The sequence below is a fragment of the Protopterus annectens genome, chromosome 7.part0 (genome assembly GCF_019279795.1).
Source record: "Protopterus annectens isolate FY-2018-M chromosome 7.part0, PAN1.0, whole genome shotgun sequence".
Classification (NCBI taxonomy): Eukaryota; Metazoa; Chordata; order Ceratodontiformes; family Protopteridae; genus Protopterus; species Protopterus annectens.
Genome location: NC_056739.1, coordinates 585,387,720 through 585,410,416, shown reverse-complemented (window position 1 = coordinate 585,410,416; position 22,697 = coordinate 585,387,720). Strand labels below are relative to the sequence as shown.

The following is a 22,697-nucleotide window of genomic DNA, read 5'->3' as shown; positions in this document are numbered from 1 at the left end:
GCTGCATTTTCTGGATCAGTCATCAGAAGGCATGCATGGCTGAGAGAGCAGCCTTTGCCTGAAAAGGTCAAATTTAAACTTTTGGAAGCCCCCTTGGATAGGGGTCTACTGTTCAGCCCAAAAGCACAGGAAGTCATTAAAAAATGGAAGACAAGGCTAAATCTATGCAGACAGTCCAAGACTTCCTGCAAGTACAGCCTTCCAGATTCAGCAGGAACTTTCCAACAAAACACTGGCCTTTTCCTGCCCAACCCAAGGCTGTGCATAGGAGAGGGTGCAGAGATAGGCCCTCTAGAAAGCAGCAGCAAAGGCCCAGGCAGTGGCCCTCTAAATCCACTCCTTACTCCAAGAACATACAATGACTCCCCCTCTCCCCTCTGCTCCTCCACCACCCCCACCAAGCTAGGAGGAAGGCTGTCCCTATTCTTACACAAGTGGCAAGCCATCACAACAGATTGGTGGATACTAAACATCATTTCAAAGGGGTACAGATACACTTTCAAAGAAAGCCCAAGATTTTCAAGATTCCCAGACTTACCTGCAAACCAAAGAGCAGAGGCCATCTGCCAAATTCAAGAACTCTGTGCTCGGGGATCAGTGGAACCAGTGCCAGAGGAGCAAGCAGGAAAAGGCTTCTACTCAATGCTGTTCCTGGTACCCAGAAAAGAGGGCAACTGACGCCCTATTCTAGACCTATCCACATTAAATCTGTACCTCCTAGTACCAAAATTGAAAATGCTCACCCTTCAAATCTTATTACCTATGTTGGCTCCAGAGGCCTGGCTAGTAACCCTAGATCTCAAAGATGCCTACCTGCATATCCCCAGCAGGGAATCCTGCAGGAGTTTCCTACATTTCAGAGCAGGCTCAGAGCACTTTCAATTCTCTGCTCTGCCCTTTGGCTTATCTACTGCTCCCAGAGTCTTCACCAAGTGCCTTGCTCCAGTCATTGCCTTTTGCAGACAGCAAAACATCCAGATTTACCCTTATCTGGATGACTGACACATTTAGGCAGACACCAAGGAAAAACTCTTGCAAGACCTTTCCATTGTCCAAACTCTCCTAACCTCTCTAGGATTCACCATTAACAGAAAAAAATCCCATTTCCAACCCACAAGTCAGATAACCTTCCTAGGAGCCCTCCTGGAAATATCTGCCCAAACAGCATTCCTCTCTGCAGAGGAGCAGAGCTTTCTCCCACTCTACTTTTCTCAGCTAACTCTCAAGACACATCTCACAGCAAGGAAGTTCCTGGAAGCACTTGGGTACATGGCTTCATGCATCCTTCTGGTACCTTTAGCCAGGCTGCAGATGAGAAAACTACAATAGTATTTCAAGAACCTATGGAGCCAATATTCACAGTCACTGGAACTCCAGCTGCCTCTGATCTCCTGCTTAAGGAAGGAATTTCTATGGTGGCAGAAGCTTGTACCCGGAACAGAGGGATACCCTTCACCGCCATTTGCCAAGACAAGACCATCACCACCGATGCCTCAGCCACAGCCTGGATTGCTCATCTAGGAGACATGTGCACTCAGGGCACCTGAAATCAGGGAGGCTTTACCCTCCACATCAACATGAAGGAATTGCTGGTGGTACACAGAGCTATAATATCATTCAAGAGCCACCTTAGACCAGGAGTTCTCCTGATCAAGACTGACAATACCACAGGCATGTGGTACATCAACAAATGTGGGGAAGCACACTCATACCATTTGTGTCCCCTAGCTATGCTTATCTGGAAGACAGCTTCAATGATGGGTCTGCATCTGATAGCCCAGTACATTCCAGGGGAGCACAACACCCTGGCAGACCACCTCAGCAGCAGTGTCCTGAACCCACACGAGTGGCAGCTACACAAGGACACCTTCTTCTAGATCATACACCTCTGGGGATTACCAGAGGTAGACTTCATTGCCACAATTCAAAACAGGCAGCTAAACAGGTTCTGCTCCAGGAAATTCCATCCATGAGCATGGAAGGTGGATGCTGTCTCCTTTCTCTGGGGCAACCTATTTGTGTACGCTTACCCTCCCTTACCACTGATTCCCAAGGTACTTCTAAAGATAAGGGAGGAAGGGCAAGGGCTATCCTCATTGCCCCAAACTGGCCCAAACAGCACTGGTAGCCCTTACTTCTCAGCCTAACCAAAGAATTACCCATCAGCCTGCCTCTCACAGAAAAGCTGCTAACCCAAGAAAAAGGGTCAGTACCGCACACAAATCTTCACACACTCAGCCTACCCACATGGCTTATACCTCAGAGGTGGATAACAGGCTATTACTGAGCAAACAGGTCTGGGATATCATTAAAGAGGCTAGAAGGCCCAGTACCAGAAAATTTTATTCTGCAAAATGGAACAGTTTCACTGCATGGTGCCAAAATAAGGGTGAAAACAATGACATGCCTCTCTCACCTTGGTTCTGGACTACCTAGCGGAGCTCGTGCAAAAGGGATTGTCTTGCTCCTCTATCAAAATCCATGCCTCAGCTACCTCTGCTCATTTTCCAACAGAGCAACCTCTATTTTCCCATCCCCTGTTAAAACAATTCCTTAGAGGAGTATCTCACATTAGACCTCCTAGGAGGCCACCCACCCCAGCATGGGATTTGAACTTTGTCCTTGAAAAATTGACCTTACCCCCTTTTGAACAAGCTACCTCAGCAGAAGTAAAGAACCTCTCTTGGAAGACTGCCTTCCTGCTGGCCATAACCTCAGCCAGAAGAGTATCAAAACTACAGGCTCTCATGGCCATTGAACCTTTCATTATTTTTCATCCAGTGTATCCCTTAGGACAAACCTCTCTTTTATGCCTAAGGTGATATCTGACATGGTTCTTAATCAGGCCATCCATCTCCCTACCTTCTTTCCAAACCCACAAAATGGAGAGGAAGAATTCTCCATACTTTAGATGTACACAGGCAGCTTAGATACTACCTAGACAGAACCAAGTCTATCAGAAAGACTGACCAGTTGCTGCTCAGCTTCTCCCCTGGGGCTAAGGGGAAACCTACATCCAAAGAAATCATTTCCAAATGGATATCACACTGCATCCATTTCTGCTACTCTTTTCATGCAAAGGTACCCCCCCCAATCATTCAGAACCCATTCTGCCAGGGCAGCATCAACTTCCATTACCTTCTTCAGAGGCATCCCTACCAGGGACATTTTAGAAGCTGCCACCTGGACATCTGTCCATACCTTTAAAAAACACTACCAGCTGGCTTCTTTCTCCAAATCCAGGGCAGGCTTTGTTTCGACAGTCTTGCAGGGCATTGTAGCTTCCATTTAAAGCAACAAAAGCCTATTCTCCAGCTCCTTCACTGCATTCCTACCACCCTACTTTTCAGCTTTGGGAATCTTCCCACAAGTGATAACTGCAACAGTGCAACATGAAGAACATAATACAGTTGTGTAGACTTACCATAAATGTAGATGTTCGAGTGCATTTACTGCTGCAGTCCTGTTTCCCTCCCACCTTTCCCCTTTCTCTTCTTCATCTTTCTTATGGTGTTACCCAGGTTGGCCTTCTCCAGGTCTTCTTGGAAGTGGTTGGGGGAAAGAAAAACTGATGTAAATGTGTAGGCTGCCTCTCTTTATAGCACTGATGATCTGACATCAGTCTTGAGCGACCTGTAGCCGACAGCAGGAGGGGATCTCCTTTACTCTGGTATTCGGGCCAACCGAGGGCTACCCAGCAGGAATAACCCACAAATGATGACTGCAACAGTGAATGCACTCGAACATCTACATTTATGGTAAGTGTACACGAATGTATTTTCCACTATTCAAATTTAATTTCTACAAAATGGATGGGATATTGAAAATTAACCCCTAGTTTCATACCTGTGCCCCTCAAAAATAGGGGCAACAACAAGTAAATATCCCAATATTTCCTTGTTCTGTCCACCTCTGGGTTATTTGTATGCAAAATATATTGGCTAAAAACTGTCATGAAAATTTAAGGCCACGCTTCTTAAGATCCTCATAGATCAATGGCCTAGTAAGTGCCTAAGATTAACCTACTATTAAATAATTTGTGTAGAATGCAGAATGTAATTAGAGAAGTCTAATTAACTGGATATATTTTCATCCTTTGCTATAAAAGGAGTAATTTGTCTGTCTTTGCATTTATCAATTGATTAATCCTGCTTATAGTATTTATGAATTTATTTGTTCTTCAGATAGCATTTATGTAACTTTATTTATGTATCGTTTTTATCTAATTTTTATATTTTAGCATGATGCAATGATCCTGAAAATATGGATTTTATTACATTAAATTGCTGTGTGACATAAGGATTTATTTAAACTTTTTCTTAATTGTTTCATGATGTCCTGTTTTATTTCTGAATTGAAAGTACTCATCTATTTTTATATTCAAGTTTTGGTTAGATGTTTTGTTTGTTTTGTTTAAATCTGCTAGTACAGTTCAGAATCATTTATGGTATAAGCCTGATTTTATATAATTTGTTGTTGTTGTTGTTTGTCTTTCGGCTTTTCCCAGTTAGGGGGTCGCCACAGCGGAACTCCGGTCCGCTAATGATTGGTAATTGATTTTTATGTGCCGAGTTACCTACCCTGATGCACAACCTTCAACAAAGGTATGCCCATTCATGCATGTCTCCACACAGAAGATGCTCTAGCTGAGAATCGAACCGTACAGCGTCTTACTGTGAGGCGACAATGCTACCGCAGCACCACCACCATGGGTATATATATAATTTGTATTGCTGCAAATTATCTCAAGCAGCATATCAGGTAGGAACATTGAAGATAGCTTCCCAAGTTATATTTTCAGGCAAGAGAGGCTGATAAAAGAGCTGATGTTATCTCTACCCTAAAAAAAAAAAACACACAAAGTCTCTGTTGGATAACCAATGCCCATACATTAAAGAAAAGGATGTTATAGTAATAAATGTTCTCCTTGGTCCCTACAGATGTGTAAAACTAATGAGCATTTTTCCCTAAAAACTCTTTTTAAGTTTGATAGAAAACAGAGCGACACTGTTACTGGAGAACGCTAACCCTGAATCTGTTTGCTTTCTCTCTGTTTAATTTTTTCATTTGTTTTGGGTTTCTAATACCATGATGGGAATGGACCCCATTCTTAAGTCAGGGTACTTTTATAGAGTACATAGGCCCTACTATGAAACACCGACTTCCTTAACTGATGATATAATAGATTACCTTCCTGTCATTGATAAAGCATTGCATTACATCATCACAGGAGTCCTTTGTCAAAGGGCCAGTCTTTGCCCGTTGAAGTTCTTTACAGTCAAACATGCCTCAGAACCTTGGATGTCTGACTGGCTGAAAACCTTCATAAGTTCTAAGGACAGCTTTGAGCCCAGTATCATTATAGCTAGATCTCTTTCTCTACATAATTACCACAGAACTTAAAAACTAGTACAAAAAGGATGTCATTCAACAGAGACATAACTGGTGTGAGGCGAAGGGGGCTGCTGCCCCGGGCACAAGATGTCAAACGGATGTGATCATCATTATATTCAGTTGCTGAATGCTGATAATGATTTTGCCAAAGCTTTTTATCTCTCTGTGGGTGGATCAGTGCATTACTGGCATTCAGGAATGAATGCCGAGATGTGTTTTTGTCCAGAGTTAAAGAGTTCCCTGTTAGCTGTTGCAAGTTGTTTGCTACAGTTAAAAGAGAAAGGAACATAAATGCAGTTACATCTGCTCATTGCAGAGCAGACATGTGTCATCAAAAACTTTCTAGAATGGTTCAAAGATCTGATACATTCTCTACTGCCCTTCAAGAAACATGACTTCCACAACCTCATGTTGATGTTTTCTACTTTACATATACATATCAAGATTAATTTTGAAGGATGTTACTGACTGACTTCTGGCTGCCAGAGAAATGTTATTGCATAATTTTGGAAAGTTTTGTACATTTTTATGCTTATTTCCAATATTTATGTTGATATTTAGAAATAGGTTCCCTGATCTTGTGTTAGCTTACCCTGTGATGAATTGTAGATATAAAAATTTAAACAGAATCAGATCAGACATTGCTTTCCAGACCAGGCAAATGCCACTTGTATGTAACCTTTGAGTAACAACAGTATAATGACATTTCCTGAAGACTTTCTGATTAGTTCAGTTTTTCCAACCTAACATTTCTAAGAGGGGATTATTGTACTTAAGTTATTTCAGGTGGTGTGTGTTCAAATACTACCAAATGCAGCACTGTGTTCAGTAATCGGTGAGGCATTTCATGGTAGTGCCACATTCAACACTGTATTCAGTAATGGATTAAATCAGTGAGGCATGAAGCAGTAGTGCCAAATGCAACACTGTGTTTGGTAACAAGTTAAATTGGGGAGGCGTAAAGCGGTAGTGCCAGATGCAACACCATATTCAGTAATGGGTTAAATCGGGGAGGCGTGAAGTGGTAGTGCCAAATGCAACACTGTGTTCAGTAATAGGTTAAATCAGGAAGGTGTGAAGCGGTTGTTTCAAATGCAACACTGTGTTCAGTAATAGGTTAAATCAGGAAGGTGTGAAGTGGTTGTTTCAAATGCAACACTGTGTTCAGTAATGGGTTGAATCGGTGAGGTGTGAAACGGTAGTGCCAAATGCAACACTGTGTTCAGTAATGAGTTATATCGGTGAGGCATGACATGGTAGTGCCAAATGCAACACTGTTTTCTGTAATGGATTAAATCAGTGAGGCAGGAAGTGGTAGTGCCAAATGTAACAGTGTGTTCAGTTATGGGATAAATCGGTGAGGTGTGACGTGGTAGTGATTAGACATGCCCTTTAAAACTGCATGGGCTACAGAATGTTTTCTTTTTCTAATTTTGATAGCTACGCAGTGGTCAAAGCTGACACTGCATTCTACTGTTGTCCTTATATGGCAGTATCATATTTTATGATTTGGCAGTTTGTTTTTTAACCATAATGTTTGTCGGCTTTGCCAAACCTTATGATGCTACATTAATGACATTTAAGATGAGGTCATTACTTCTGAATTAGGCGTGCATGCTTTATAGTCCACCTTGGTGAACATTACCATCTTTGCCTGAAGTAATGATATTACCCATTGACAATCAGCAGCATATTTAGTTATGCATAACTTCTGTTATACGTGAGATTAGCCCCCCCCCCAAAAAAAAAAGCTCTAGTACAGATACCTTTGCATGCCACAAGTAATCCCCCTCCATCTTGAATGGTTGCATTTTGTTACTTGACCATCATTTTGCATGTTGAATTAAATATGGATTGACATTTAATACCTTTAAAGTGGCAGTCATTCCCTTACAGTGTTTGTGTCAAAAGTCTTAGCAATATCAGGGTAAATGGGAGCATACCATTTCTTTGAAGGAAATTTCACTGAACACAAAGAAACCAAAGCCAGTTTTCAAAGCTGCCTTCAACAAAAGTGGAGATTACCTTTTCCTCCGCTGTTGTGGAACCTCGGAATTGGTATATATAATTCCAGGGGGTGTGGGGGTGTTCCTCCACATGAAGGGTGCAGGGGGACTTGCTCCCTACAAAAAAATTGTTTCAATGTTTGCTTAAGGCTGTTTCAGTGCACTTGTTTCAGTTTATTTACATTTGTTAAAACTGCCTTCAATGGATTTATATGAATCCAAGGTAAACAGTATACAAAAATCTTTAGAAAAGGGAAGGAGCAAATTACAAAGAAATAAATGGAATTTCTGGGAACAGTACAAGTAGAATACTATTCAGGATGAGACACAGTACAATTTAAGGAAATCAGGAATTGAGCAATTTATGTAATGTTGGAGTGAATAAAAATGGTTAAAATGTATAACGCATGAAAATACAATAAATGTTTTTTAAATAAATAAATTCTGTCACTGTATGCGTACCTGTGTCACTTTTTTAATGTCATGTTTAATAAAAATGTTTTAGAAATGATAAGCAATATACACTGTCAACCCTCCAATTGCTGCTGTTGCCTCTTCAAAGAATATCACAAGATTCAGAAAGCAAGACTTCCTCTTAACAAACTCATACTGTTTTGTATCTAACAGAAGTTGGTAATCTGTGTCATTTTAGGTAAGTCAAAATATGAATAACTCAATCCATGATTTTACATACAGTATTAATCAGGTGAATGTGCAGGGCCACTGGTGGTGAGGGCCGCTGGTGGTGTCGGGCCTCACAACACCCTTGGGTGGTCCATTATTTCTCTTTAATGTCCTCCTTGCCTGGCATCGTTGCTTGCTTATATCATAATAAGATACTTAAGATGCATAGCTGTCTTCTGCAGTATAAACATGGAAATTAGAAAATAATCAGTTATATTAAAAATGTTGTGTACGTCATTTTTTCATGCTCTTGCAGAACAAAATGGCCCCTAAGCAAGCGTGACAGATTGTAATCTGTACCCCCAATGAGCATTGTTATCAGTGATGTGTTCAGACTATATGCCTTAAACCAGATCTGACTTCAACTGTGATAAGAAAGATTCCTTACACCCCAGAAAAGTATATCTCTTGACATGCTCTGACCTTCTGATTCCCATACTTCATGTTCCTTTTGTTACAGGTTACAGAATTTCTGTAGCAGTACAAAGAGGGGTTGAGTAGGACAAAGACTGAGAGACTGGGTAGCTGCATGCTTTAATGGTGGGGTGAGAGGACAATGTCAGGAATTAGGGATGTGACAAGTGGAAAACCACAGGGAATCTAGTGCTTTTCTCAGACATTTCTGGGGGAATAGAGCCGCAGAACAGACTTTTAGTCATATGTCACAAAAGTAGATGCAGCCATGCAGGATAGGGAAAGGGTCTAGTGAAGGAAAGATGGCAGCTAAGCTTCATTGCAAACAAATTGAAAATACTGCACTTGGGCATCAATTCCCTGGTGTGAAATATTGGGTGGGAGGATTGGAACTAATGGCAAAGGAGCAGTAAAATGATCTGGGGGTGCTGTCCTGTAGTTAGGGCCATTGGAAGCAGAGTGAGAGGGCATTTACAGCAGCAACCAGAATGTTGTTTGTCTTCAACAAAGGGGAGACAGACCAAAAGCAAAGGGGCAATGCTTTCACTCTACATGGCCTTAGCAGACCATACCTGGAGTACTGTATACAGTTCTCAAGGCCCTATGGGGGGACATAATCTCAAAGCCATATGGGGGGACGTAAATCACAGCTAACCACTAGAACCTCTATGGGATGAAGAGGAAGGAATGTGACCAAACTATAAGAGAAAAATCTCTTCTTTGAAATCAGAAGAGGCAGGGTAGACAAGATACTGGTGTGGTGCACAGATTATGTCAGGGAGATGTGACAGGGTCATTCTGAGCAAGAATGAAGGAGTGGGAAGGAGGGGGCATAAGCCACAGGTTGTAGTGACCAACTATTCATTAGCTCTTTAAAAGTACCTTTTGATAAAGAGTGTTGTGGTCCCATAGAATGGATTACTGAAATAGGTGTCAGAGAGGGACTCCACTGAGGCATTCAAGAGGGCATTTGATAGGCAGAAAAAAGTAAAGGGGAAAGAATATATGGAGATGAGGTATACTGTTACACTACTTAAAACAGCAGGTTTAGTTAGACGTATTGTTTCTTTCTGTCACCATGTAAATATAATATAATCATTTTATTTTAAAATGAAAGATATTTTATGACTGTAGTGAAGTACTTTACTCTGTGCATTATTGCATATTTTTCCTTAACTTTTATTGAATAACTGCATTCCAGAAAGAAGTATGCCACTTTAGACTTTTTTTTAATACAATCAGACTCTGCAATTAAAACTTGTTCATAGGTTCATAGGTGTGTACTAGGCTAATGGCCCTGGAGCCTTTAGCAGCCTACCCCATAGGATCACACTGGCATCATGCCACCCGACCTTAGTTCCCAGTGCCTCTATTGAGTAAAGCCACTGGAGTAATCCCTGGGGTGAATTTTCTTTTTAATCAAATATTTACAGCCATTACTTAAATTGGTTAGATCAAGAATTCAGGACACCACCCAATTTTTGAAAATAATATCTAATATGTAGTTGGATTCAAACTGGATATTATGTACGTTATTTGTTACAGCTTTATATACCAACATACCCCATTGGGCAGGTCTTGAAGCACTGCAATATTGGCTCGACAAGGCAGATATATATTCTCCAGGATTTAACACCTTACTGGTATGTATGGCTGAACATGTTTTACTAAAAATGTCTTATTTTCAGGGGGAATGTTATTGGCAAGTACAAGGTATGGCTATGGGAGCCTGCTTTGCTCCCATATATGCCGACTTATTTATGGGATTTTTGGAAGATCAGTTAATTTATGATAGCTCACATAATATTTTTATGGGAGAACTAGATATCTGGAGAAGATATCTTAATGACTGTTGGATGGTATGGCGAGCAGATGAAACATATTTATTGGAATTTACTCAAATATCTTAATGACAACAAATGGGGTATTGAGTTTGCACTTAACTGGAACTTCCAAGAAATAAACTTTTTAGATGTTACCATCACTAGAAATTCCGATAATACCTTAAGTTCACAAGTTTTTCGTAAATACCCCCAATATAATAATCTATTATTTGCAACTAGTTTTCATCCATGTCACATCATTAAAAATATACCAAAGTCACAATTTTTACATATTAAACATATTTGTTCTACCCAAGATAGTTATCAGCACTATCAGGAAGACCTGATTCATAGATTTCAAGTTAGGAGCTATCAATATAACAACATTATATCTGCCAGTAACTGGGCTTCAGCACAAAATAGATCTGAATTATTGGAATATCGGGACAGATCTAATCGTGACACTGATGCCATCTGATTTGTCACGACGTATGGTAGGAATATTAACATAATCAGGGACATTATGAATTACAACTGGAATATTTTACTAGGTAATGATGAACTTTCCAAGGTTCTTACACCTAGATGTCAATTTTCTTACTGTAGGGGGCATAGCCTTGGGTCATACTTTAACCATTACTAGTATGGTAATAGTACCCAACATTTTGATCAACAACTTACACTAAGTGAGGACAGATTGGTTAGTTCTGTAGTCATTGTTAATTCTGTAAGTTCATGCTTAAATCTAAACATTTTTCAAGCAGGAACACAAAGTATATGATATTAAATTCTTTGCCCATTGTGGTACTGATTGGCTAGTTTATTTAGTGGGTCTATATTACAATCCCGAAGGTTTAAAACTTCAAATCACTAAAGACAGAACTTTAGTGATCGAAGTCTTAAACCATCGAAATCAGAAAAAAAATACTAAATTAAAAAAAAAAAACTAAATAGTGTGTAGGCCCCTGCACCCCCACACACCCCTTACTTAAATATACCAACTCCGAGAATGCACTACATTGAAGTAAATGGAAATCTCCCCGTACAGAGATTTTCTGTTTAAACGCTTGTTGTAGAGCGCTTTCGGTATTTTCGTGTCGACAATATCGTATTTGATGTTGTCAGACTTTGAGATTTTAATATAGACCCTATTTAACAACTTGTTCTTGCTCATCTTTTTATACAGGTCAAACTTCCTGCCCATTACGGATACATATGTCTGAACATTTTAGTGATAATCGGGACAAAAGGACAGCTAGTGTTTGTACAAACATGTTGTCACACATAGTTCAGCCAGATTTACTTTTAGGGCAATTGATAAGATTCAGGGGGACAGAACAAACAAGTCAGGATAGCATGGCTTATTAAATAAAAAAGAAAGAGGCTGGATTATAAAGCTAGGTGGACTTTTTTCTCCAGGTCTTAATGACCAGTTATAGGTAAGCTTAGGGAACTGATGCTATTAGCATGTGTTCTATAGTGTGACAATTAATTAAGGTATAAAATGTTGCACTTATTTCTTACATGCTTGTCACTGAGGAAGGCAGGTTTGCCAAAACTGGTTTGATTTTGTTGGTGTTGCCACAATAAATAACAAAACATTTACTCATTTGGCGCTGGCCTCTTTTTGCATTTGAATTGTGAATTTTCTTTTTCCCATCCACTCATCAAGATTTCTCTTGAAGAGGGCCAGTGAGGTGCTCTGCTTGACATGTATGGGAAGTCTATTCCATAGCATGGGCAGTCTCTGGATTATGAATCTGTCCCACAAGCATGTTCTGTTGATTGTGGTAATGAGGTTGAGATCTCTGGAGCGTGTGGTGAGGAGGGATTGGGATTTCTTTAGATGTAGCATTTCTAACAGAGCTGGATCAGACATGGCTTTGTAAGTCAAGCAGAAATCGCCTATAAGTAGGCAATATGAGACAGAGAATAGTTGGAGTTTTTTAGTCTGTCCATATAGGACTAATCTTTAAGGCCTAGAATCCTCTTTGTGAGGTACTTTTTCAGCCTCTCCAGTTGTTGCAGGTGTTTAGTGAGGTACATGCCAAATGGGGCATTGTACTCGATGATTGGCCTAATGAGGGAAGAGTAGAGGGAGACATTGACCTCTTTCTTCCTGGATGTAAAACCCTTAGTAGTGAGATGTGCCACATAGAAGGAATTTTGACCACAGTGGCAATGTGATGGTCAAAAGAGAGGTTCCTGTCAACCTGTGTTCCCAGATGTCTTGTAACGGCTTCTGTGTTCAGTGGACTACCATCGATGTGGTAATTCATGGGAACTGGGTTTTTCCCAAAGGGGATGACGACACATTTTCTGGCACTGAGCTTAAAGCCATAGTTCTGACACCAGTCGTTAGTCTCAGTGAGGCCTTTCTGTAGGATGTCAACATCACTCAGGGAGTTAATAATAGATCCCACCTTGTACTCGTCTGAGAACTTTGTCAACCAGAGTCCCTTCGTGTTGGCCTGGACTTCAGAGAAGTAGATACCAAACAGGAGAGGACCCAGGACCAAACCCTGCGGGACTCCACTTGTGACTCGTAGGCAGTCTGACTTGGAGTCAGCTACTTTTACACTGTGGATTCTACCTGTGAGCCAGTTTGCAACCCACCTAGTGATATAGGGGTTGATGCCTAGCTTAGTGAGTTTTTCTATGATTCCTGAGTGGGGAATGGTATCAAAGGCCTTGGCCAGATCAAGATAGGCTGTATGAACCACCTTGCCTTCATCCTCAGCTCTGGTGAGTGACTCAAAGAAGTCAACCAATTTGAGAAGGCATGATCTACCCTTCACAAAACCAAAATGTGTGGGATCCAGAGCTTGGCGATTCCCTGTATCCTTGTTTATTAGGTCCATGATGCATTCCATAGCTTTGCATATCAGACTTGTCAGGCTAATGGAGCGATAGTTCCCAGGGTCTGTAGTCACTCCTCCTTTGTGGAGAGGGATGACTGTAGCAGTGCCCCATTCAGTAGGGACAAAGCCTGAGGTAAGGCTTGATTGAACAGGGCACACAGGTGAGGTGCCAGTTCACTCTGTAGTTCATGTAGAACACAGCTAAGGATATTGTCAGGTCCCAGAGAAGCTGTATTTTTGGCCTTGGACAGTGCTGTTTTAACCAGTGCAGCAGTAATACCTGCCTGGCAATCTACTGGTATTGTGACTAGTCCCTTGGGGGGAGAGAGGGGTAAATTTGGCACTGAATCTATTGGCCAGTATACTGGCAATATCTGTTGGCTCGGTATATAAGGTACCATTGTGCAGTAGCTCAGAGCAAATCTGGGTATTGCCATGGAGATTCTCTACATAACTATAGAAGGCCTTGTGGTTGTCTTTATTATCTGCTGCAATTTTGTTTTCACAGCTAGCTTTAGAGGATTTGATAAGGGACCTCAACTTTTTGTTGAGGCTGATAAGTGAGTTTTTCCAGTCTTGGGACTTCACCTTATTCCGCATCAGTTTCCTCCTTCTGTTGTAGAGTTTGTTTATGGCAGGGGACCACCAGATTGGCTTCCTTTTTTTAGAGGACACCGTCTTTGTTCTATTGGGTATGGTGAGATCCATGCATTTGTGTGCGTGTTCGTACAGTGCATTGGTGTATGATTCGGCAGTCATGCAACTGATCTCCATTTGCATGGGTGCCACAAAGTTAGCCACCTCTGTTTTTAGGAGCCCAATGTTAGCTTTGGAGAAGTTTTTCATAGTGGTTACCTTTGCGGTGGTGGGTGGGGGGTTTCCAAGGTGATCAGTTTGTGGTCAGATCTAACCAGGGAGGAGTTGACTATTGGTGTAGAGTAACAGTCGCCCATGTTAGTAATGGCCAGGTCAAGGATGTTGCTACCTCTAGTGGGGGTAAGAACGAGCTAGTCCAGCGCATTGGAATTAATGAATTCCAGGAAACGTTGGGCAAGTGTATTGGTACATGACTTGTTTTCCCAGTTAATAGAGGGGTAGTTGACGTCGCCCAGTATAAGAGTGCTAGGTCGGACCTTAATATTCTCCAAGGTGCTTAAGAACATGGAGTGTGAGTCTTGGGACATGGTTGGGGATCTACAGCAGGTTAGGACCTGAATTGCTGTCTTACCCAATGTTAGCTGCACCTGAAGTATCTCAGATGCATTATGTTGGGCTACCAGTCTGTAGGTGTGCGCATCCTTTACAAATATGGAAACACCACTGCCTTTGGAGCTTCAGTCCAAGTTCTGGGGCTGAAAGGTGTGGAATGAGTTATAGCCTGGTAGTGCAGGGATGCTTTCTGCTGCCTTGAACCAGGTCTCTCTTATGGCACAAATGTCGATGTTCTCCATTTTAAGGACTGCTTTGAGCGAGTGCATTTTGAGATTTAGACTTCTAGCGTTGAGCAGCATGACCCTCAGATTGCATTTGTTTGTAGCTGTTACAGTGGTAATTTGGTTTTTGGAACACTGCCTAAAAAAGGCACTATAGGGGTGGAAAGAGCCTTGGCCAGTATCCAAAAGCCCTGGAGTGACAGATGCAGGCCATCTCTGACAAAGCATCGAGGTCTCCAATACGAACTGTGAACAGTCATGAAACAAAATAACACACACACACCACTCCAAAGATGAAAAATATTATTTTTACTGGTGTCACCAGTACCTCGTCTTGCGCCTTCAAGGAATAAATTTTACACCAAGCAGCCTTTTCTTAAATATTTTTAAACATCATTCAATTAATTATCTCCATTCAGTTATTCAGTTAAACATACCAATGTGCAGTTTCATCTTAAATACATTTTCTTTTACAAATGCAATTTCATGTATATAATGCTTTCTGTACAGATATAGTGAATAATAATTCATTTTATATTATAAAAAAATCAAATAAATAAATATGCTATATATAAATCCATCTTTTAATTATACATAAAGCGTTTTCAAAAAATTCAACCCTGGCCAAATTTCTTCCTTTAAAGAGCCCCCATCATATGTTTTAATTTTCATTTTGCCAACTCACAATATACACAACAGCGTTATATCATTAATACGCACATCCCTGAGTTGATTTCAGAACATACTGCTACTAATGTTTCAACCCTTTAACCCCTAATGTTCAGATCTAAATCTATGTTTAACCCCCTGGGATAGAGAGTTTGAAAATTAGTGATGCATATGGTTTCCAACAGAGATAAACTGCTAGGTAATTCAGCCCTATGATTGTTTGAGCTTAGCTAGCACACTAAAAAGAAGGAACTATCTGAACCTTCTTGTACGCTGATGAAATGCTCTGCAACGGGACTTTCCATTCTGCCTCTTCTGATGTCCCCCAAGTGTTACGTAATTCTTTTCTTTACTGCTCTTTTTGTTTGACCTGTGTACCATTTGACCCTGTTGCAGCCACACCCAATAATATAAACAAAGCCCCCTGTTACACACTTGGAATAATCTCTAGTCTTGTATGTTTTTCCATTAATATTAATCACATCTATATTTTTGATTTTCCTACATACATTTCCCACGAGAAACGTCGCCTTCTGATATGTTCCTTATCTAGTTTTCCCACTGTTAATAATTCTTTCAAATTCTTCGATCTACTGTATGAAAATGTGACCCCATGGGGAAATATACTTCCAAATTTTTCATCTGCGAGAACTATGGGCCAAAATCTGTTAACCAGCCTCTCAATGTCACTGAAAACTGAGAATATCTATTCACAAAAATATGGGCTCCTGTCCCTCGTTCTCTGTCCCTAGATCACTCCTATTGCTATGCCTAATACTTCTATCCGGCATGTAGGAATGTGTGAGCCCCAATCTTTTTTTAATCCTATTCACTGCCGACAGTAAAACTGCCTCTTTGTATCCCCTCTCCAACAGTTTGTCCCTGACCTTACTGAATTAAAATTCTAAATTACCCTTCTCTGAAGTGTTATTGGCTATCTGTAAGTATTCACCGCATGGCAGTGATGCCAACAAATGGGGAGCATGCATACTATCCGCCATCAAAAAATTGTTAACTGCTGTGCTCTTGACATGGCATCGAGGTCTCTCAGTCATATCATCCCAGGCAGACAAATACTGGATCCCCTTAGAATGACACCAAAAACTTAGCCAGTTGTTGATATTTTAAGATTTCCTCTGATGCATATGTTTTGTAATAAGCACATGTATCTAAATTGCCTAAAAATGCAATTTTTATTCCTTTTTTTCTTGCCTTATCAAGGTGGAGGTGAACCGAAAATATCGCATGCATGCAGTACAGCAAAAGATTTCAAGTTCTGCTTACATTGACTCACGCAGCATCTTCCTTCGATCCGAACTCACAGAAGGCCGGTATGTAATTGTCCCCACGACTTTCTCACCAGGAGAGACAGGAAAATTCTTAGTTCGTCTGTTTACAGATAGAAAGGCTAACCTAAGGTAACTACTTTATCACCTATTTCTCATCAGATCCAATGACGTTTTCTAAAAAACTAGTGTTAGAAACTGTGACTATAAAATGTCGATTGGCTCAAGTATACATTTCACATGATCACAGGTAAATTAAAAGCTACTGCTGCTCTGCTCAGTAAATTGTGCAATATACTGAGTCTCAATATTCATACACAGCAGTGCACAGAATGTGTAAATGCATTTAGAAATGTAGCTGCATAGTTTACATTTCAGTGGTAGTGAGTTTGCACAGGCTGAAGTGGAGCTGCTCAGATTGTCAATCCAGTTAAGTACTGCAGTATGTATGTATAAGAGTGTATATATGTCCATGGCTACCAATACAGTGAGTGAGTGCATTCTGTGGGTTTGTATGTGCAGGATTGCTTATTGTAAGTGCGTGTGTATTCTGAATGACTGCTGCCTGTCACGATCTGTGGCTGGTATGGTTGGGTGATCATGGTTGCAATGTCTATTGGCACTGGATGGTGAATGTCTGTGGTGTGTATCTGAGTGTCCATGTGTGTATGGCTGTGTGTGTGGTCCTAGACTGCTGGACATGGGAGGATGAGTACAGCAGAGTTGAGAACTGTAGCTGCCTTGTTCTACTTAGCATCCTCTGCCTCATAGCTACTGGGTAAAGTATGCAGGTTGTGTCTGCTTGTATAATGGTGTGTGTGCATTCATGTGCAGTGTATGTGTCTGTGTGTGAGTCTGAGAAAGTATATGTCATTATGTGGTAATCTGTGAGTGCGAGAGTGTTTCTATGTATCTAGGGAGGGTGTGCCTGTGTGTAGTCTGCTAAGTATCAATGCTATTTACTACAGCAACATTGTAGGGAGCTGAAATAAGCAGATATTTCAACCGCCTATTACCTGAGTGATTCCTAGTCATTACATTTTTATTTTAATATAATCGACTAATATGCAATTTGTGCATATCTTAGCTACATTAAAAAGGAAAAAGAAAAATCACCCAGTGAGTACAAGCTGATCTTGCACTTCTACAAATCATCTATGAACCCCAGCCAGGATTACCTTTTAAATTGTTGTCTGCCAGGTGCTATCCAGTCTGTACAAGAAACAGTGAACTTTTTAACAGCACTCCTTGGCACTTTCTATAGACTGGAGAAATGACAATTACCTTTTAATACATAGATCTGATGTTGTCATTTTCATTAGTTCCTCAATTAATGGGTCACACATCTGTCCTCGGATCTGACTCAGCTGCATTCACTACATTATTGGATCCAACTCTTGAGCTCTACCCTTTACCCATAATGCCCTAGTTACCATGCAATACTGCAGATCTTGTTTGCCGCCATATTACTACAGATGTGAATCCTTCTCATTGAGTTTTGGGGTGTAGTTTTTTGCCAGAAAGTGAGACTCCTTTTCTACCTTCCTTGTAGTTAACCTTTCTTTATCACCTTTTCCTCTCTTATCATAGTTTTTTATGTTTGATTGTGTCAGGTCTAAGTTTTCTTTCTTTCTTCTTCTCCTGCCTTAGGCTTTACCCTAGGTAGTTCTCCAAAACATTGTTGGTACTTTCTTACTTTCCTCACATCTGTTCCTTTCTATCCTTCAGAGGGCAGTCTTTTTTTACCATTGTTCATATTTCCCTCTTGTTTCCAAAAAAAACCCCACTAACTTAAACTGTCTAACTGAAATACTATCAGCCCTTCTCCTTTTTTGCTATTATAGCTGGCAAACCCACTGGGTTTAAAAAATGCACTTCCTGTGGGCATAAGATTCCCAATTCTGATGCCAGCAGGGAGTGTGTTTATTGTCTGGGCATTGCCCACTTAAAGACTGAGTGCATGATTTGTGTCTGCTTCAGTAACAGGCCCCTTAGCAAATGGCATAACAAATTGATCCTAAAGGTCCAGTTATTTTCTTTTTCTTCTCACTCAGTTCCTCTTTCGGGGGCTCAACCCCCTGCAAATGAATATAGGAAGCAGTCTCCCACCCACTCCCCAAAATCAGCTCCAATTTTGGAGCCTCCTGTTAAACTGTAGAAGAAGTCAGATCTGACACTCTCGGATCCAATGCTTACCAAGTCAAAGTCTCCAAGGACCGAGTCCTCCAGGTTCTCTGCAGAGCCTATCTCTCATAGGCTCCACTCTCCCTTCCTCCAGGAGACCCTGAGCAGGGAGTCCTAGACCCTTTTGAAAGGCAATGTAGATAGGATGACAAGTAAGTTCCTCAGAGCTCAGATGGGGGTTATCCTGTCTCTTTCTCAAGAACCCAGAGAGTGTTTGCATCAGATCTGGAGATGGCTAGGTCTTCCACTTCTACTGCGTCCTTTATTCATCCAGTGCCAATCTCCTTGGAACAGGATGAGTCTCTGCCCCAAAGCATCGGTGCCTAGTTCAGGGGGGCTTGGTTTGACACCGAGGTTGTCAGAGCCATCCCTACCCATCTGGGCTTCACCACTGGAAAGCTTTGGCCAGACTGCCCCTACAAGACCAGGATCTGGACGTGGTCGGGCCACAGTGACATTATGGCCTTCTGCTCCAGTGCAGCCAGCTATAGCTTCTGCTGGACCTTCTGCAGTTGAGGTGGTGGAGAGGGTCATCTCTCATCTGGAAGACATGACTACTGTTTCTTCTTTGGATCCAACAGTGCTGCTACCACCAGATCAGAGCTCTAATCCTCACACCTGTCTGGCAGGGACAGCCAGCCTTATCAAGTATCCAGACAGTCCCTCTTGAGGAATTTCCCCTTTTCTTTGGGTCACTCCAGACCATCCCACTGAGGAGGTTCCCCAAAAGAGAACATGCAAGAGGAGTCACATAGATTCCCCAAAGGAATTCCTCACTGAAGACACTGACTTTGATGAAGGGGAGGGATCCCCCAGGTCTCCACCAGATATTATCTGCTTTGGAGACATCTTAGAAATCCTCAGGCAGATAAGGTGGATGGTCCCTTCAATTCCCTTTCCCAGGAGGAGACAGTGTTCGCGGAAGCTTTTGGGTCCAGCCCACCTACATCTTGGGTGACCCTCCCAGCTGATGAGTTTATAGATATAGTCTCTCGCCAGGTGTGGAAGGAACCGGCTACTGCAGAACCAATTCCTAATCATCCTGATAAGTTTCTTGTCCCTGCCAAGAACAGGCCCCACTGGAGTAAGGGGTCCGTGTTGATGCCATGGTTGTGGCAGCAGCCACAAAAAAGAACTTGCAGAGTAGAGCTCCTCTGTCCATCCCCCTAACAGGGAACCCAGGGAGTTGACCAGATTCAGGAAGTGTATTTATGCCTCCATGGCCTTTGCCTTACAGCCACAGTATTCAGCACATTTCACCAGGTTGCAAAGGAATTTGACTGAAGAGCTTTCCCAATCCCTTTCCAGTTCCATGTCTGTGAAGGACTACAAAAATCTTTCTTCACAGCTGGGCACCCTTCAATCCATCACTAATGTGTCCATGAGGTTAATTTCCCATGCTGCGGAGGGAACCTCATAGGTGGCAGGTTCAGGCATAGCCATAAGGAGACATGCCTTGATGCACTCGAGCAAATTTGCCAGCTGTTCAAGTCTCCATTTGTCAGTGCTCCTTTTGATGGATCATCCTTTTTTGACCCAACTGTTAAGGAAACACTTTCCCGAAGTGAGCAGGATGGAAGGAGCTTATCTGCCATGAGTATCGATTTTTCTACCCTTCAGAGATCCTTTACCAGGAATCAGCAAGGAGGGAGAAAATGTGGTTCTGTAAGTCCCAGGGTAATTTCCAAGACTCACGAGGGGATACTGCCCCCAGAGGCAGAGGGTGGAGTTCTAATGGAAGCCGCCACCCTCATGGCAGAGGAGGCCCACAAAACCTGGGTTTCCAAGACACCTTCTCAGATAAACTCTTTCAGTGCTCCTAAAGGTTACCTGACTTCTCATATCTGGAGACAGTTGGGGGCACTTGTCTCTACACCTAGACACCCTGGCAGTAATCACAAAAGATACATGTGTGCGGAAAATCATATCCAGAGGTTGTTTCATACCATTTTCACAAATTCCCCCAAGCAAAAGAAAAAGGCTCCTCAATCTTCCACCCAATCAGAGGGAGGTAGCAGCACTAGAAATTCGAAAGCTGATAGACAAAAGGGTCAAATTATCTTATGTCCTTCTCCCCAACCAGACTGATTCTTCAGACTTTAGGGTCAATGGCAGAAGCCATAACCTTGGCTCCTATGGCTCACTTTTATAAGTGCATTCTTCAATGGACTGTAGCTGTTCAGTGGTTAATTCTTCACCATCTCTTGTTTACACCAGTCAAACTCACGCAAATATGTCAAGACCACCTGCCTTGGTGGATTCAGACATACAAAGTTTCTCAAGGCTGCCCTCTTATATTTTCATCCCTGTAGCCATGGTAACAATGGGTAACTCCTAATTGGGGTTGGGGGGATTCCTTTTAAAGAACGGTCTAAGACACATGGTCCTCAATTTGCACATCACTGTCATGAAGATTAGAGTGTTTCTCCATTCTTTGCAGACCTTTCAGGACACCCTCCCTCTTGGCAGGATTGCAATTCAAGCTAACAACATATCTGTAGTCTGGGACATCAAGAAATAGGGGGAAACTGATCTTACCCCCTTTGTTGAGAGGCATTGAGAGTGTGGCAGTGGGTGATTTCCTCCAACCACTTTCTTATGGCAATGCACATCCCGGGGTAATCCAAAGCGCTAACAGACAAACTCAGTAGGTCCATTCTGATGCCACACAAGTGGTTTGTCAATCAGTTAGTGGCAGAGAGAATTTTCCATCGATGGGGACAACCTTGCTATGATCTGTTTGCTCCTCCCCACAACAACAACAACAACAAGTACAGCAGGTTCTTTGGCCTGATCCTCCCTCTGGGAAGTCACTGAGAGATGCTCTTGGCCAGGTCTGGCTGTCTGGTCTACTTTACACTTTTCCTCCAATACCTCTAATTCCCAAACTCTTACAGAAATCACTTTGGTTGAAGAGAATGGTTATCCCCATTGCCCCTTTTTGGCCTTGTCAAGTGTGGTTCCCTTTACTTTGGTCTCATCTTTGATATCCACTTTGGATACTGAACCCTAGTCCAGACCTTCTCTTTCATCCCACAGGAATGGCTCACCTAGACATGCAGACCTCAAGTTGACCACATGGTTTCTCCAATTCCAGTGATGGTTAGATAGCCCAGGCTTTCCTCCCTGGTCTGATAGATATCACTATCATCCCAGAAGGCCTCTACCAGGAAGATCTACCAGACTAGATAGAAGAGATTCTCTAGGCTCTCCAGAAGGAATTATACCCCATCACTGCCTCTATTCTTGCTGTCCCGGAGTTTCTAGCATCTATTTTTCAAGAAAGGGGCTAGCTTCCCTACTATCAAAGTGCAATTGACAGCAATATCTTATTTTCATTCAGGTGAAAATGCTTCTTCTTTAGCTTCATCAAAATTGTGCAAGGGTTTCCTTAAAGGTACCTTTTTACTTAGGCCCCCAGTGAAGTATCCTACCCCACCATAGGATTTACTGGTATTACTGCAAGGTTTAACTCAGAGTCCATATGAACTATCGGCTAGATCCAACTTAAAATTGGTATCTTAGAAAACTGCTTTTCTAGTGGGTGTTACAATCTGTGAGACAAATATTTCAAATCTAGGCTGTGTCTTCGAAATCCCCATATTTGTTCTTCCACAGAGGCAGAGTTATCTTACTTGACCAGTCCATCTTTCTTGCCCAAAGTGGCATCTGAGGTAAATATTAACCAAGTCATTAATTTGCCTGTTTTCTTTCCAAACTTCGCTAATAAAGGTGAATACATGCTTTGTCTCTTGGATTTACATGTACAGCTTTGCTTTATCTCCATAGAACAAAAGATTTCAGAAAGACAGATGAATTTTGTCTCACTCTCCCAAAACAAATTGGATAGACCAGTATGTGAAGTGACTTTAGCCAGATGGTTGACAGACTGCATATTGTTTGTTTATGGTCAGCAAGGTTTGTCCTTACCCAGACCTCCTAA

General features: G+C 41.7%; 1 protein-coding gene across 1 annotated transcript in view; it reads left to right on the top strand.

Moving 5' to 3' along the window:
- Positions 1 to 22,697, top strand: part of LOC122806610 (calpain-5-like) — a 660,704-nt gene that overhangs the window by 552,822 nt on the left and 85,185 nt on the right. The window contains exon 10 of the mRNA XM_044077176.1: positions 16,506 to 16,702. Coding sequence (XP_043933111.1) covers positions 16,506 to 16,702 — 197 coding nt within the window. The remainder of the gene's footprint in view (positions 1 to 16,505; positions 16,703 to 22,697) is intronic.